The sequence below is a fragment of the Mandrillus leucophaeus genome, unplaced genomic scaffold (assembly GCF_000951045.1).
Source record: "Mandrillus leucophaeus isolate KB7577 unplaced genomic scaffold, Mleu.le_1.0 Scaffold11673, whole genome shotgun sequence".
Lineage (NCBI taxonomy): Eukaryota > Metazoa > Chordata > Mammalia > Primates > Cercopithecidae > Mandrillus > Mandrillus leucophaeus.
Genome location: NW_012099958.1, coordinates 26,808 through 45,861, shown reverse-complemented (window position 1 = coordinate 45,861; position 19,054 = coordinate 26,808). Strand labels below are relative to the sequence as shown.

Here is a 19,054-nt window from a genome sequence, read left to right as displayed (position 1 = left end):
TGTATGAGCAAACAACAATTTAAAAAGACTAATAACATTTTAGTGTTATTATGAAAATGGTTTTAATGGTTTTAACCTTGTGAACTCTCTGAAAGGATCTCAGGAATCCTTAGGGGTCCCTGTACCATGCTTGGGTAACCTTTGCATGATAGCATTTTTTTTTTTAGTTTTTGCTGACAGTGTCTCACTTTGTTGCCCAGGCTAGAGTGCAGTGGCACAATCATGCAGTCATGGGTCGCTGCACTGCAGCCTCAACCTCCCGGACTAAAGTGATGCTCCCACATCAGCCCCTCCACCCTACCAAGTAGCTGGGACTACAGGCACATGCCACGAAACCAGCCTAAATTTATTTTTTAATTTTTGTGTAGAGACACGGTCTCTCTATGTTGTCCAGGCTGGTCTTGCACTTCTGGCCTCAAGCAGTCCTCCCGCCTCAGCCTCCCAAAGTGCTAGAATTACTGGCATGAGCCACCATCCTAGCCTGCATTGTAGCATTCTGTCACAGTTCTCTTCCTAGTGCTGTGGTCAGTTTGATGGGTTACGTTTTGTTTTGTTTTCTCTTCTTGACTATCCAGGTTTTTGTTTCTTTGAGACATTTGTTTTGTTTTTGTTACTGTCTTACCATGACAGAGAGAGACTAGGATATTATAATTAACCAGAGAAGCCATAAAAAAGAGTCAGGAACCTTAGTTACAATGACAGTGGCTATCAACTATTTTTTCCTTATCTATGACTCTAGCCTGAAATGGAATCTGCCTCTCTCTGACTCTTGAATTTCCCTTGAAGGGAAGGTAAGTAAAAGTTTATGAATATCTAAGATTTGGTTATGACTTCTTGATAGCCACCTTTGCCTGACCTTAAATCATTTATTAGCTCATATCCTCTATCCAGATGAAGATAATCATATTTTTCTATTATATGCCCTAGTCTCAATAGTACATCTTTTGCCAAAGTTAAGAGATGTTTATCTCCCAAAGAGGGGGAGTTCTTTGACCAAATTCAAATCTAGTTTCTGCTCTTCTTTTTTTTTTCATTTCGTGCTCCCAGAACCAGCTGCAAATGCTTATTCTAACCTTTGGGGATCCATTGTTTCAGGTCTACCCATCCTATCTGATAATTATTGACTTTAGTGTCTATGGGCAAATACCCCAGAGAGGGCAAGATGTTCTGGCCCATTGTTTTCATGATAGTGTGCAAGACTCTTAGGGTAAGAAATCAAAGATTAATTGTAATCTCAATTTGTGCCTAGGTAAAACACCAAAAATATTTTGAATATTCATTATGGCTCCTGAACCAAGCTACAGGCAAGATCAGATACTGATAAGCACTCTGATATAAGCTCTTTTTTCTATATCAGTCAATTTGAGGCCTTATAGGCAAACACAGAGCAATAGAACACATTATTTATTCACATCAAAGATAAGAGCAATATATGCATCTGCTTTGATTTGTATGGAGATCATGGAATATATCTGACCTTGTATGAACTTTTCAGATGAAACGTACTGAAAGGACTGTACTTTAACACCAAAAAAACAAAAGTTACAGTCTTCGATTTGGTCGTTGTATTTCTGAAAGCCATAAACTCTCAACCTGTAATTTTATAACAATGACTCACAGCTCAATTTCTTATTTTTCTGCAAGCAGTAGTATTCTGAGATTTCAAGGGGGAAATAGCTTTAAATACAAATATATAGCCTAACTTAATTTACTACAATAGTACACATAAGAAAATATACTAGTTTACTAATATCACATACATCAAAGATCATAAAAATTAGATTCACTGTTAAATGAATTGTGTTTCAGGCCACTGGAAAACGAGATCATAGACTTGCAATGTTGAAAACTCGTCGCTGCTACCTGGAGAAAAGGAGGGAGGAGGAACTGAAGCAATTTGATGAGAATACTAATTGGCTCCATCGTGTCGAAAAAGAAATGGGACACTTAGGTCAAAATGGTCATATTCCAAAGGTACAAATATCTCTGTATGTTCAGATTTAATTTGTAAGAACTGAGCTCCTAAAATGTGTTCTCTTTCTTATTGAGTGAATGTCTTTCATAAGACAACTATTATTGACTCATAACTCTGAGATTTAATTTACTTTTAAATGTTATATCTAAGTGATTGCATCCTTTTATAAGGTAGCTTTTAGGTTAAAATAAATAATTCTATTTCAAACTGTACTTGAGGATTCATTATGTAGGTAATTTGTTAGAAATGTTGATATTTTATGCAAAAATAGTTTAAATGAGGTCAACATTAAATGTGTTATGGTTAAAGTTGATTTGAAAGGGTGTGTATGTGTGTGTGTGTGTAACTGAAGATATTCCACCTTAGAATGGCAAAAGGTTTTATTTTTAAAGTGTAGTAATGGGTAATGACAGTATCATATTAGAATTATGTTCTGCTACAAGGTTGCAGTAATCTAACTTTAGTGCCTTAACTAGTGTGGGCTGTCTTTTGTTCTCTTAACAATAAGTCTTGGAAGTATGCAGTTCATTTCTAATGCAGTACCTTTAAAATGTCATTATCATGCTTGTCGTTTCATGATTGTAATATTACTGTTTCATATCTAGTCTCAAGTTTACACACCTAAGCCAGAAGAGGAAAGAAAGGAGGAGGGGATGGCTATATAGGAGAGCAAAGATGTTTCCAAAAATTCCTAACAGACTAATGTGTTGGCTAGAAATATGTCACATGGCTATCTGTAGATAGAAGACATTCTGAAAAGATGACCTCTTTTTTTTTTTTTTTTTTTGCATAATTTCTCTGAACAGTATTGGAGCTCTCTCTCTTTTTTTTTAACTTTAAATTCTGGGATACATGTGCAGAATGTGCAGGTTTGTTACATAGGTACACATGTGCTGTGGTGGTTTGCTGCACCTATCAACTTGTCCTCTAGGTTTTAAGCCTGGCATGCATTAGGTATTTGTCCTAATGCTCTCCCTCCCCTTGCCCCCACCCCCAACAGCCTCCGGCATATGATATTCTCATCCCTGTGTCCATGTGTTCTCATTGTTCAACTCCCACTTATGAGTGAGAATGTGCAGTGTTTAGTTTTCTGTTCCTGTGTTAGTCTGCTGAGAATAATGGTTTCCAGCTTCATCCATGTCCCTGCAAAGGACATGAACTCATTCGTTTTTATGGCTGCATAGTATTGCATGGTGTATATGTGCAATATACCTTTTCTTTATCCAGTCTATCATTGTTGGGTATTTGGGTTGGTTTCAAGTCTTTGCTATTGTAAATAGTACTGCAATAAACATATGTGTGCATGTGTCTTTATAATAGAATGATTTGTAATCTTTTGAGTATATACCCAGTAATGGGATTGGAGATCTCTTAATAAGAAAGAAGAAGAAAGTAAATATGGGCTAAGCAACTAGGAGCAACTGCTATGAAATAACTAATTTTCACCCAAATACTTAATAGTTTAATAAAAGAACAACTTCTTTTCAGTCTTTTTCTAAAAGGAAAAATATCTACAGTCTCTACTTTGGTGATGCTCTTCTGAAATTCTGTAACTCTGTGTCAGCTAATTGATATGGAAACTTCTAAAATCTTTTAATTCCTAGAAGGGCACCAGACAGAAAATACAGGTGAAAGAAAATATAAAATATTTACCAACAAATGCCAGAGATCTTTAATGTTCAAAAGTACTAATTTTTTATAATTCAAAGATATCAGTCAATGCATTATGACTGGGGAATGGATTCTCTGATGGGTTAGCAATGGCTGTAAATGATTATTCTTTTAACATGAAAGCTCAGACATGACTGGAGAGAAAAGACTAGCAGTAGTAGTTAATGATGACAGTTCAAAGTAGTGAAAGGAGCAAGCAGCAGATATCCTGTTTGCTAAGAAGGAAGCCAAAGACAGTAGTTCCTTAGTATGGATATTTATTGAGCCAACAATTTAATCTGCACCTCAGAATATCTTGATAAAAGCATACCAGTCAGTTAGTTAAGTAGATTAGGACATTAAATATTGTATACAGCACATTCTAGTAATATTTTGCAATAATGTAACTTAGTCTATAAGGCACTTTAAAATATTCCCCACAAAAAGATTGTAAACACTGGAAAGAGGATAGATTTTGGAGTTGGAGTGTTTGGTAATTCTGGCATATAGTAGTTGTTTTGAATACCAACTCTAACACTAATTATATGACTTTGGACAGTGCGTTTAACATTAATGTCTTAATTTGTCATCTATAAATGTATTTAAGATATTATGAGCTTAAGTGGAGTGCTATATTCAAAGCCTAGCAACACTTAACATATAATAATGGATGATAAATAATAGTTTAATACTATTCTAAGCTACAATAGCATAGACATCAATAGCTAAGCAAGTTGTACAAAGAATGAGTGAGTGTACACAGTTAACAAAAGAGTTAACTGCATCATATAATATAATATAATTTAATATAATATATAATGTAATTTCTCTTCCAGAACAGTGATTCTGACCTTTTTGGGGGTCATAGATGCCTTTGAGAATCTGTTCAAAGCTGTGTGGATTTTCTCCCAGATGAGAGATTGGGGAGGTCAAATTCATACAATTTTGCATATTTCCTAAGTCATTTGGGTTTCCTAAAACCCTTCCATTGACACAAGATTAAGAATATCTACTTCAGAAGGAAACTATAGCACATTTTTTTAAAATGTTGTATCCATCTTAAGATGATGTAACGACTCAAAAGGAGTAAGCAAAAAAAGACAAGATTCATCAATAAACTATAATATGGTTAGCTAGGATCAGAGGATATAACTTCTGAAATTCCATATAAAGCCATAGAGGCTCATCATAGAATGCAACAGGCTCTATCACAGTACCTGTAGGAATACTGAAATATGGTTATGTCATTGATAAAATCGTTTCAAAGAAAACGACTGATAACCCTGGCCAAATGAGTGTTTCTCATTTAATGCACAAGAGTTGCTTCTCTTGGATTGGTAGCAGGTGTGGAATGTTGACAGTACTTTTCAATTTATTTCACTTATTATTTAATTGTTTATTTGGAGACTGTATATCTAAAGCAGTCATATTCTCAAGATCATCATTTTCTAAACTATATAAAACTCTTAAGTCTTTTGGTTAGTGTTAAACTTTGACCTCATTTAAAAATAACTACTTTCCTTAATTTGTTTGGTTACTTTGGGCTATGATATTCTCATAGATTATTTACCCCTTCTAGTCAGCAAAAATTTTCTCATGAAGAGTCTTGAAACAACTTTTTGTGTGTAGTAAAATATAACATAAAATTTACCATCTTAACCATGTGTAGATACACAGTTCAGTGACATTAAGTATATTAATTAAAAATTTTAAATATGTGTGTATATAAGTTTTAAATAATATTCCTAGAGTATTTTCACCTCTCAATATCCTAACTCAATTTACATTATGCTTGTATTATATGTTTGTCCATGTAATCAACATTCCAACTGCAGAAGTACTTAAGAACTTATGAAATATTAAGGAGGCAAAAAAGTCATTTGTAGAAATTTACTAGTTTGCCTTTTCTATCCCACATTACCATAAGCTTCCAATTTTAAAAATGGTATGGTATTGTTTCTGATATCATTATTATTGCTATTTTGTGTTTGCTTTTTTGTCCACTTTTTAGTGTTTATGAAGTTAATCAGTATTGTCTAGATTATTTTTAATAAATTAAAACTTTTTCAATATGGTCAAATTAATTTTTCTACCAATCTGTCGTCTAGATTTCTCTTATGAAGAACTTTTGTATACCTGAATGTGAACCTGGAACTGATTTTTACATCTTTGTTTTTTATGCATTTTATCACAAATAACTTGAACAAATAAAATTAAAACCATTTTCATTGCCATCACCCAAATCTAACCCTCAATTCTTTTTTGTGCAGATATTTATAGCTGAAAAAATAGCTGAGAAAATTATCTAGTTATAAGCCATTATTTTTTATATAAGCAAATCGAGACATAGCTTTACAATAAAGGGACTTATCCAAGGTCAAACAACTCTGGACAAATACCCAGAACTTCTGACTTTCAAATTGCTGCTGTTTTCTCTATACTCTCCTGCATTATTTACTCTTCAATATTCTGAATCTGTCTACTTCTCTTTATACCCCTCTACTGCTATCCCTAATTCAGACTCCTGTGCCCCATTATTGGACTGATACATTTGGTCTTTCTTCTCTGATTCATGTTCTACTGCAATTCATTCTCTCCACTGCAACCAAAGTGAGTTTCAAAAGGTAAAACTGATCATGTTGTTCTTCAGTGCCTTCTCCCTAGAATAAATTCTCCATTGTGAGTTACCAGGCCTAGCATGATCTGGCACCTGAATACTTCTCAAGGTTTATATATCACCTTTCATTATACTCTATACTTTAGCCATTACTGGCCTACTTATACTTCTCAAAATAAGCCGTGTTCTTCCAATCAGATTTAGTCATTAGTATGTCAAGAAAGACTCAAATTGTAAACTTGGTTTTCCAAAGTTAACAGGCTAGCCAAAGACCCATTATTGACTAATATAATTATACAATCAAGTCTTGTCTCTTTAAAAGACTGACTCAAGAAGATAAAGGAGTAAGATTATCAGAGGATGTGTATAAAGGAGGGATTTTTTTTCTTTATACTTTAAGTTTTAGGGTACAAGAGCACAATGTGCAAGTTTGTTACATAGGTATACATGTGCCTGTTGGTTTGCTGCACCCATCAACTCATCATTTACATTAGGTATTTCTCCTAATGCTATAAGGAGAGGTTTTTTTTAAAGGAAAAAAGATGCAATGTGTGGCAAACATGTTCACACTATTATGATCACCCAATTTTCTAACTATTAATAGAAAGAACCAAAGAGATCATCTGATCCAGCTCTTTAATTTTAGTCAAGTAAACTAATCTCCATAAAGAGCATATATTTGGCTTAAGATGACATTTGTTTCTAGGTTAAACCCATCTCTGAAATCACATGACTCTAGCCATATCATCCTGCCTCCAAAGATAAATTTTTTTCTAAAACATTTGATATATTTCTTGAAGTATAATGAATTACATAAATAACTCCTAACTTTAATATATCCAGACAAACAGGATGAGTGACATTGTTCTCTGTCATAGTCTCAATAACTGGCATTGGAAGTACTTTTTAAAAAGGAAAAAAATAACTTTGACATTTTAGAAAATTATTGGTCAACTGCACATTGGAAAGGAGTTTTATTAAAATTGATTTAATCTTAATATTCTTTAAAAGAATCTGAAGAATACTTTGCATTGTTTCCACTCACTAAAGCTAAGATGGATTATGGGAATTGTCCCTAGGAGGAAGTGTCCAGTTTCCAGGCATAGCTCTCCTGCATATAGGGTTCCTGTCTTAGCCATTCAAAGTGTCCAAAGAATTTAAATTTTTTTCATTGTATTGACTGAAATTTTTCCAATAAAGTTTCTGAGAATATTTGATTATCACCATTTATACTTTGGTGTAATCCCTTCGCTGATATTTTCTGTAGATAAGGTTTAGTAGGTTTAAGGAAAGACAAGTAACTTTAGGTAGTAGATTACAGGACACCTGGCCCTAGGCAGATGAGGCTTAGGAAAATGGAGCCTACAAAAAACATTTTCACACTTTTGCTAGGATGAAGCTTGTATCAAGAGTAGGTCTCAAGTCTTCTCTCTTTAAAAGAAGAAAGATTCAAGAAGATAAAGAAGATTATCAGAGGACGTATATAAAGGATATTTTTCTTTTAAAGGAAAACAGATGGAATATTTGGCAAACATGTTCACACTATTATGATCATTTAATTTTCTAACTGGAAAGGACTGAAGAGATCATCTGATCCAGCTCTTAAAATTTAGTCCAGTAAACTGATCTCCATAAAGGCTGTATATTCAACTTAAGGTAGCATTTGTTTCAAGGCCTTATAAGCCCATCTCTAAAATCACATGACTCATAGGCCAGTGCTCTAACCATATCATCCAACCAAAGGTGATATCAACCATATGATCTTTTGTTTCATGCAAAAAAAAGAAATTTTTATTGCACACAACTCAAGACTTAGTACACTGGGGCTTTAACACTGAACTAACCTGACTCAATGCCTGTGCTGATGGTAAACTGTATGTTCTGGTATGAACAGAGAAATTATAAATAAATGAATACATCAGTGAAATTGTTACTGATCAATGCAGTCAATGCTATGACAATATCGAGGGGTGGAGAGTGTCTATCCAAATACAATGCTCAGGGAAAGCCTTTCTGAGGAAGTGACATTTAAGCACAAACTGGTCATATTTATGTATTTTTACAACATCGTGAACAAGTTGGATAGACCAAGAAACTGTCATCACAGTAAAATTTCTTCTAAATTCTTAACACTCAGTTTCTGACGAAACATGAAAACTTATCTTGCTTGTAAATTATAGACCACCTTTTCCAGAACTCTTATTTTTCAAATTATTTCTAAACATATCATTTAATATCTAAAAAGAATTAAAACTATTGGCAACAATATAAAATAAGTGTTATTAAACTGATTTAATTTCAATATTCTTAGAGTAATCTGAAGTACATTTTATATTGTTTGTCCCAGGAACTCAAGAAAGATCTTCATTGTCACCATTTGCACCTCCAGAACAAAGATTTGAAAGCACAGATTAGACATATGATGGATCTAGCTTGTCTTCAGGAACAGCAACACAGGCAGACTGAGGCGTGAGTACATACATCTACCTATTTTCCAATTTTAACACTATATCTGAAGCACAGAAGTTCAATTTTCCACTGCCAGAAAATTGAGTTTTATGTGTTACAGGATACATTATTTTTAAGTGTCTGCCTGAACCAGAAAACATTAAGAGAGTTCTTTTCTTCCAACAAACTTTTTACATTGCTTTATAAATTTGAAAGTGTTTTTCTTTAAAAGTACGTTACTTTTACTTAATATATGCTATGGAATACAAAATTTCATAAGTACCTACACATTGAAAAGAAATCTGCCTTCTACCTCTATCTTCTAGCCATCCATGTCTCCTCTTAGAAGCAAGTGCTGTTAACATCACTTGAATTTTTAAGTAGGCAATTGTTAATTATTCATAATTTCAGAATTTTTTGCTGTCATTACAGTGAAGTTGCTAAATATCAGGTGTCCTGATTTTTATGGGATGCTATAAGAGACCTTTTATGTTCTCTCTTCTAGCTCAGTAGTAACATTAGTCATTTATTTTTAAAACATAATAGTAAAAAAGAAAAAGTATGGCTTAATCTTTTTTTGTCACATTGGATACATCAGTCAACTCCTTAGGCATCACTTTGATGTTCCATGCAAATGAGAAATTTATTTCTCTAACTGCTTTCTGCTACTCTGAGAATCTATTCATGTTCTACTAGTATGTTCAAATAACTGATAATTAATTATCTTGATTTAGAGGAAATCATGTTAGTATACCTTTTTTTAAAAAAGAAAAATGAAAAACTTCAGGGAGTTATTCTTATGTGGCTGGAAGCTCAAACTAATCTCTTTATACTTTCTGTGTCTATTCCTAGAGCAGATATTGAATATTCATTTGCTAACACTCAAACCACTTACAAGAGCTGAAGTCATCAAGAAACATTAATTTCTTTTAACCATACTACATTTGCTATATCAGACCCTAGATGAATACACTATCTTAAGATAAACATTAACCTTAAAATGGGGGAAAAAAGACTAACTCAATAATTTAGAAAATTGGTGAACCACAGCATCACAGAGGCAATGTGGCATAGAAGAAAGAGGATGAGTTTTGGAATCAATCTTGAATTACAGTTTTTATGAGCAATATAACCTTATGCTGATTATTTAGCTTTGCTAAGCCATGGTTTTCTTATATAAAAATAGATTATAATACATTTCATATAAAGGTTATGAATAGATTATAATACATTTCATATAAAGTTTTTGAAAAGATTAAACATGAAAGTAAATAACATGATATAATTCCTGTGTTATAGGTCCCTAGGACTACTTTCAGGTTCAGTGATTCATTAGGGAGACTCACAAGACTCATCATATAGTTTTATTATTAGTTGTGCTTTATTTCAGCAAGAGGCTACAAAGCAAAATCGGCAAAGGGAAAAGGTACAGGGGGCAAAGTCTGCAGGAACCCTGACACAAAGTTTCAAGAGTCTTTCTCCAGTGCAATCACACAGAATGTGTACAATTCCTCCAGCAAAAAGTTGTGGCAGCACATGTGAAATGTTGTCTGCTTTGGAAGCTCTTTTGAGTTCCGTGCCCCAGGTTTTTATTGGAAGCTAGTTGCATAGGCACTTTCTGCCAGGATGTATCAAGATTCCAGACTTTTCAAAAGGAGAGAAGGTGTTTTAGCATAAACCACATTGTTTGTGCAAACAGTTTAAGCACAGTGAGCCACTCTTGTCATATGAGTTCTGGAAATGCTGGGAACCCTCCTAAAATCCGTATTTTAAAATACCAGCCAGGTGTCAACCTTATAACCAAGCCTTTCTTAGCAGTGTCAGGCCTACTATGATAACTTTCCTGCACAGTACCTGATTAGTGTAGATGCTAAATAAGTAATTGTTTAATTGCCTTTGATTAATAACTTCTTCTTGTACTTGTTAGCTACTTAATTGCAGCACCCTCCAGCAACCCCCACCAAAAGGAAAAAGGTCACAATTTTTTGTGCTGCTATTGAAATATTTAAGACTCATAGGTTAAAAGGTGCTGTTTCCTTGTGTATGAAAATTAATGCCTGATTAGTCTTTTCCCACTACCCTATCCATAATTCTACTGGTTCTCTTCTCCTCGATGTTATGAGACGACTGGAACATCATCTTGATGGACTCAGGATTCCAGGACTGAATCACTTCAAGATCATTCATGTTAGACATCTTCCTTTATAGAAAAGTTGGGAACCACTGATTGAGTGTATAAATTTATAACTGTTTAGCTGTGACATTTCTTCAGTGACTACTTACATAGAAGTCTGATACACAAAAAATTACATTCAGTGCTGCTCTAATTGTTACTAATAAGGAAGATTTTGAGTTAGAGCCATGAATCCAGTGCCCTAACGATTATTTGTACTCCCCATCCTTATCCACAACTTTTCTCCTTAAAATCCCTTTAAGTGCCATTCCAAAAGCCATTCTTTAGGTCATTTAACTTAAAGGAGAGGTAGGTTTTGTTCTTTTGTTATGTGTTTGTGTGTGTGTGTGTGTGTGTTATAATATTGTATACTTAAAATATATCTCATCATTTCACATAGTATATTAATTTTTCATTTCAATTTTATGATAATTAGTAGCAGTAACAATATCTGTGGTTTGGAAATCACATTATGTTTTGCAAAAAGCTTTTATGTACATTTAATTCATTTAGCCAAGCACAGTGGCTTATCCCTGTAATCCCAGCACTTTGGGAGGTGGAGGCAAGAAGATCTCTTGAGGCTAGGTGTTTGAGACCAACCTGGGCAACATAACATGACCCCATCTCTACCAAAAAAATTAAAAAGTTAATGTAGTGGCTTACATCTGTGTTCCCAGCTACTCGGGAGCCTAAGGCGGGAGGATCAAGTGAGCCCAGGAGATCGAGGCTGCAATGAGATGATCATGCCACTGCACTCCAGCCTGGGCCACAGAGTGAGACCCTGTCTCTAAAAAATAAGTAAATAAATATACTTAATTCATTTAGTCCTCAAAGCAATCTCCTGTTGTAAGTAGTGGCTATTTATCTGTCCCTCACATTACAGAGGAAAAACTTCAGTTTTTGCCTTGTCCAAGGTCATATGGAAGCAAGTGAAGACAATCTGAGACTAGAACTTAGTTCATACATGGGAAATTATTTTAATGATATGCTAATACTTTGGGTGTTACATAAAAGAACTAAAATAATGTATTTAAAATATAACATTTATCTCTCCTTTCTTCTCATCTTCTGTATATAGAGTATTGAATGCTTTACTTCCAACCCTAAGAAAACAATATTGCACATTAAAAGATGCTGGCCTGTCAAATGCTGCTTTTGAGTCTGACTTCAAAGAGATCGAACACTTGGTGGAGAGGAAAAAAGTGGTAGTTTGGGCTGACCAAACTGCTGAACAACCAAAGCAAAATGATCCACCAGGGATTTCTGTTCTTATGACCTTTCCACAACTTGGACCAGTTCAGCCTATTCCTTGTTGTAAGTATAACTTTCGTTTTAAGTAAATAGTAACATTATTTCTAAAGATAACCTTTGTATATCAATCTATAGAACAGTTAATTTTTAATAGATTTGGCTATTTTATTAAAATTAATTGGGACCAGGCGCGGTGGCTCACGCCTGTAATCCCAGCACTTTGGGAGGCCGAGGCGGGCAGATTATAAGGTCAGGAGATCGACACCATTCTGGCTAACACGGTGAAACCCCGTCTCTAGTAAAAATAAAAAAAATTAGCCGGGCATGGTGGTGAGCACCTGTAGTCCCAGCAACTCAGGAGGCTGAGGCAGGAGAATGGCATGAACCTGGGAGGTGGAGCTCGCAGTGAGCCGAGATGGCGCCACTGCACTCCAGCCTGGGCGAGAGTGCGAGACTCCATCTCAAAAAAATAAAAAAAACTTAATGGGAAAAGTACCTTTATAGTCATTTCAATTCACCAGTATCGTCCAAAGATCTAGAACAAGTATGCATTGATGTTCTAATTTTACCCTCTTTTTTTTGTTTTTTTTTTTTTTGAGACAGGGTCTCACCCTGTTGCCCAGGCTGGAGTGCAGTGGTGCAATCAAAACTTGCTGCAGTCTCCACTTCCTGGGCTCTAGCAATCCTCCCACTTCAGCCCCAGGAGTAGCCAGGACTTACAGGCATGCACCACCACCCCTGGCTTTTTTTTTTTTTTTGTCCTGTGGAAACAAAGTATCACTATGTTACCCAGGCTGACCTCAAACTCCTGGACTAAAGCAGTTCTCTCCCTTGGCCTCCCAAATTGCTGAGATTATAGGCATGAGCCACTATGCCTGACCCGTTTTACCTATTTTTGATGGAATAATTTTGCTTCCTATCCTTCCTTAAAATGTAACCTCTATTAAGGGCAGGAAATTATAATTAATCATATCATATTCTATAATAATAATCTGTTCTTAAGATCAACTAACAATGTAGAGTTTACTATTTTTCTATTGATAAATCACTTGATATTTCTCTTTCATAAAAGTATGTATGAGACATTTTAATTGCAAAGCTAACATATAATCTTAGTTAAGAAAAAAATTCAGACAATGTAGAACATAAGAAGTAGAGTGCCATCTTCAACTCTTCTCAGAACCTCAATTTTATGCCCTATCTCAGAGATTAAATGCTGTTAAATATTTATTTTTGCAGTATGTGTATAATACAAATGTATTTGTATTACATAAAGCTTTTTGATAAGTTTCACATGAATGCTAGCACATTACACATAGTGGTCTGCAACTTTTTTGTCTAGTTTATTATGTTTGTTGGTTTTATTTGTTTATTATGAACATTTTTAGGGTACATACATGAAGAATCTACCTCATTTTTGTATTGTTTTTGAGAATCCAGAGAATAGACATACCATAATTTAATTAACCATTTTCTGTTAGTGAACAGTACATCAGAGAACATATCTGTATATTCCCATTTGTGTGTGCATAGCAGAATCCTAGGAGCTGATTTGCCAGGGTAAAGGACATATCTTTTTTTTTTAATGCATCATTTTAAACTGCTTTTTGTAATTTTTTTCTATGCTTAGTACACATGGGAGTACCTGTTTAATCTTCACCTAAACCAAAAGTAGTAACAACAGCAATAATAATAATGCATAGTCTTTTTTTTTTTTTTTTTTTCTGAGATGGAGTCTTGCTCTGTCACCCAGGCTGGAGTGCAGTGGCACAATCTCTGCTCACTGCAAGCTCCATCTCCCGGGTTCACGCGATTCTCCTGCCTCAGCCTCCCAAGTAGCTGGGACTACAGGAGCCCGCCACCACACCCAGCTAATTTTTTGTATATTTAGTAGAGACGGGGTTTCACCGTATTAGCCAGGATGGTCTCAATCTCCTGACCTCGTGATCCACCCGCCTCGGCCTCCCAAAGTGCTGGAATTACAGGTGTGAGCCACCGCACCCAGCCGCATAGTCTTTTAAAATTTGTAACTCTCAGATTATTGACAAGGCCAATTCATCCCCTGTGAGGTATCCTTTGCTCATTCGCACTAGTGAAAATTTTTGTTTATTTGTTATGGGTTTGAGGGGCTTTTTGTTTGCTTAGTCTTTTGCTTGGCACTTCGTATCTAATAACTCTTTGTTCATTTGGTGCTTTACATATATATATATATGTTAAGCAATAATTGATCAATTTATTGGACTTTTAACTTTTATATAGTCAAATCTGCCTATGTTTTCCATTATGGGGAATTTTCTTGAGATCTGGTGTTTGTTAGCCCCTCACTCCCAACTAGAGTTCATTTTTCTTATGTGAGCTAAATGTGTGCTGGGACATTTGGCTCAAATGTGTCCCAGCACACATTTAGCTCACCTAAGACAAATAGACAAATAGTTGGGAATGAAGGGCTAATATGTAAGACCTTATTCACAGAGAATAATAATCTGTTGAAGTCAGATTTTATGTTAAGTGTTGCACCTGTGAATACAATCTGACTTCTGGCTTACTGAAATATTTTCCCAGTCTTTGGCTTTTAATAGTTTTATTATATTATGCCTAGTTGACTTTATTTTTACTTCTCTTAAGTGGGTTGATGACTTTCTGAATTTATTTCTGCATTATCTTTCATTTGTTTTGGAAAGTTCTTAACCATTATCTCCTCACCTATTGCTTTTGTCACTTTTGCTCTCTCCTCTACTTTTGTGACTCCAATTATATTGCATGGCACTTTCTCATTGTATTGTATATGCCTTTTACTCTTTTGCTTTTAATGTGTTTTTCTCTCTCTGGATAATTTTGTTTCTCACATTCTGCAGTTTACTTTCTTTTTTCAGCTTTATCAAATGATCCTTAAATCCATAAAATTTTTAATTTCAGTCACTACATTCCAATTCTGGAATTTCCATTGCATTCTTTTTTATAGTTTCATATCTTTGCAAAAATTGTTATTAAGTACAAAGGTTATAATTACAGTCAGCCATCCATATCCATGGGTTCTGCATCCATGGATTCAACCAAGTGATCAAAAAAAAAAAAAATGGATGGTTTCATCTGTACTGAACATATAGACTTTTTTTGGTCATTATTCCCTAAACAGTGCATCATAACTATTTACATAATATATATATAGTATTAGATATTGTAAGTAATCTAGAGATTGTTAAAGCCTATGGTAGGATTGTATAGGTTGTGTGCAAATGCTGTATTATTTTTTATGTAAAGAATGTGAACATCCATGAATTTTAGAATGATCATGCAACCTATCCCTCACAGATACTGAGAGACAACTATAATTTAAAGTCTATGTCTAAGAATTCCAAAGTCTGTAACCACTGGGTCTGTTTAGACTGATTTTCTTGCATGTGGTCTTAATTCCTCATATGCACGCAAATTTTTTGTGTGCCAGTCAGGTATTTGCAAAATTGTTTGCAGAATATTTTGATGCATCTGATCACAATATTAAAAATCTCAGAGAATATTTACAATTCCTTCTTTCAGACTCCAGGTAGCATTAGCAATTCAAAATCACTTGAGTCCTATTTCAGAGACTGAGATAATTTGATACTAAACTGTAGTTTCCTGAGGGCCTGCCTATTTCTGATTTGCCCTCTGCAGTATAGCTGTTCAGAGTCCCAACTCAAAGCAAGGAAGATTTACAAAGATCCTCATTTCCAATTCCAGCACCCTATTCCCACAAAGTTCTTAACACTGTTGCTATGCTTTTCTGCCAGCTCTTCCAGCATAAGCAAACAACCTCAAGGGGAAATTAGCTGAAATTACAGAAGTTACTTTCCTGAGCCTCCAACTTCCTCCTGATACTCACCTATAGTTTTTCACCATCTTATTAATAATCCAGTGCCTTCAAACAGATGTTTTTTATCTTTTGTCCAGACTTTTGGTTGCCTTCAAAAGAAAGGTTGGTCGGAATTATCTCCATCTTTATTATTAGCAGAAGTTCCCTATATTATACCTTTACTTTAAGATAATAGGGAAAGTTGGATAGATTATCTTAAAACAGATATATTGTATGTACACATATATATTCTTTCTCATTTAATAAAGCATGTGACCTGACCTAGTTGCGATCTCTGGAGAGCAAAACTTAAGTTTTTTTCAGATTCTCTTATACCTTTTGGGCGTAATTCTTTTTTTATAATGTACTCAAGATGTTAGAAAGGAAATAGGATTTTAACACCAAGATCGAGAAATACTGACCACCTGCTATATGATGCTCATTATTCCTTATTTAAAAATCTGTATTTCACATACAGTATAATTGCATAGACTATACTTGTCAACAATAAAACAAAAGAATTTACTTGACTCTTAATTCCTTCTCATAGTATTTTTGAAGGAAAGACTTGAAGCCATGTTACATTTTATAATTACGTATTTTCTCTTGAAAACATATTAGAAGGTGGGTTTTGTTTTTATAAAGTTTTGTTCTTGGCTTGTTACTTTACTATTTCATTCAAATTATTTTAGAGATGAACTATTTATTTATTATGTATTTTCCATTTCATGAATTATGTGTGTTGTATACATGATGAATAGTGTCAAGGGGGAATAATAGGAACGGTGTTTATAAGTGAGTTCAAGTGCCTTAGGGACCTTTAAAAGTATTTACTAAATTAACTATATTCTTTTTACTTAAATACACACACATGCAGTGCTTTTAAGAATCTGGGGCAGGCACAGTGGCTTATACCTGCAATCCCAGTATTTTGGGAGACTGAGGCAGGCTGATTGCTTGAGCCAGGAGTTCAAGACCAGCCTGAGCAACATGGCGAAACCCTGTCTCTACAAAAAATGCAAAACTTAGCCAGGCATGGTGGCCCATGCCTGTAATCCTAGCTACTTGGGAGGCTGAACTGGGAGGTTCACTTGAGCTTGGGAAGTTGAGGCTGCAGTGAGCTGAGATTGCACCATGGCACTCCAGCCTAAGCAACAAAGCAAGACTCTATCTCCAAAAAAAAAAAATCTGATGAGATTAACTATAATGAATGTAGGCTATACTCTATTGTTGGGCATTTGGGTTGTTTAATAAATTTTCACTATTATTGCAAGGAATTTTTTAGTAAGCGAATATGTATATTTATCTTTGTACTCATATCTGATTATCCCTACAATAAATTCTTTAGAAGTAAAATTTCTGGCTCAAGATAAATTATGCAAACATTATGCAAAATTTGCAATATATATTGTCAAGTAACTCCCCTCCTTTAGGTGATTTTAACCCCCATCCAGCAGTATAAATGAATGAGCTTTTTTTTGTTTTAGCCTCACCAGCTTTTGGTGTTAAAATATTTTTAATTTCTGCTTTTAGTAAATCAATTACAAACATGTATATAAGCACAAAGAATACTATGAGTACCATATGTCCAACACACCTAACTTTAAAACTTATCAGCTCATGTCTAATCTTGAAAACCCATCTGCTTTCCTCCATCCCAGCTCTTACACTAGATTATTTTAAAGTAGATCTCAGACGGCACATCATTTCTTCCATTTACATCAAGTATGTATAAAAGAAAAATGTCATCAAATATCTAATGTGTCCAAATTTCCCCCATTGTCTCATAAATTGTTTCTATGATTTGTTTGAATTAAGATCCAAACAAGGTTCAGGCCTCTGCAGTCTTTTTTAATCTTGGACACTCTCTCCCACTTCTGTCTTTGCTAATTTTTAGGTTGGGGCAGAAGTAATTGTGGTTTTCATCATTGAAAGTAATGGCAATGCTTCTTGATACTTTGCCAATAGTCATAAATACTATCTTTTTTCCATTTTCATTACTAATATAGTTGAGTGTGTTTTTTTTAATTGAAGACTCTTTTTTCTGTGAATTGCCCAGCCATCCTTTGTACATTTTTCTGATATAGTCATCTTTTTCAACAATGGTTACTGTTTTACAAGATCTTAAGTGTAGGTTTTTTTTTTTTTATTCATTCAACAGTGTTTAACTTACAGCAGTATTTCAGGCACTTGTCTGATGATAGGGATCAAAGTATGAAACAAACTCCACCACCCTCAAGGAGCTCACTTCTAGTAGAGAAAGACAATAATATAGTAAATAAATTAAACAGAATGCTAGAAGGTACTACATGCTATGAGAAAGAAATAAAGGGAGTTCAGGAGTGTGGCCAGGGAGGAGAGAGATTGCTATTTTCAATAGTATGGTCAGGGAGGATCTCACTGATTAAACTTGAAGGAGTTCACAGGATTAGCTGTATGAATTATCTGGGAGAAGAAACTTTTTTAGGTAGAGGGACACAATCACAGTGCAAAATCTCTAACATAGGAATTTGCCTGACATATTCAAAGGCTGGTGAGGATACATAACTGGTACAAAGAAAAAGAGAATGAAAGTAGTGAGGAGATCAGAGAGATAAAGGGAAGGAAGGCAGATCACATAGGGCCTCCTAGGTTACTATAAAGAACTTAATTAGTCTTTTACTCTGAATAAAACAAGGAGCCATGACATGGTCTGAGCAGAAATGTAACATATCTCAATTGTGGTCTTAAATAATCTCTCTGACTGCTGTGGTGAGAATAGATTATACTATGGCAAGAGCTGAAACATGAGGAGGCTACTAGAATAACCCAAGCAAAAAATGGTGATGATTCAGACCAGGATAATAGCAACGGAGCTGGTGAGAAGTGGTCAGATTCTAAAATGTTTTGAAGGTAGAGCCAGCAAGATTTCGAAGAAAATTAGATTTGGAATAGGAGAGAAAGAAATGCCTAAGATTGAATCTAAAATTTTTGAACTTAGCATCTAAAAGAATTGAGTCACCTTCAGAGAGATAAGGAAGACTTCAGATGGAGTAGGTATACAGGGTGGAGGTTGTAGAAAATTAGGAGTTCTGTTCTAGGCATGTTAAATTTGTCTAAGATACATCC

General features: G+C 34.7%; 1 protein-coding gene across 1 annotated transcript in view; it reads left to right on the top strand.

Moving 5' to 3' along the window:
• Positions 1-1,809: 1,809 nt before the first annotated feature.
• The window catches only part of LOC105553520 (kinesin-like protein KIF18A), a gene marked incomplete at its 5' end in the record, with an annotated part of 43,864 nt that continues 26,619 nt past the window's right edge, over positions 1,810-19,054 (top strand). Inside the window, 3 exons of the mRNA XM_011999626.1 lie at positions 1,810-1,974; positions 8,590-8,711; positions 11,942-12,177. Of these exons, the coding sequence (XP_011855016.1) occupies positions 1,810-1,974; positions 8,590-8,711; positions 11,942-12,177 (523 nt within the window). The remainder of the gene's footprint in view (positions 1,975-8,589; positions 8,712-11,941; positions 12,178-19,054) is intronic.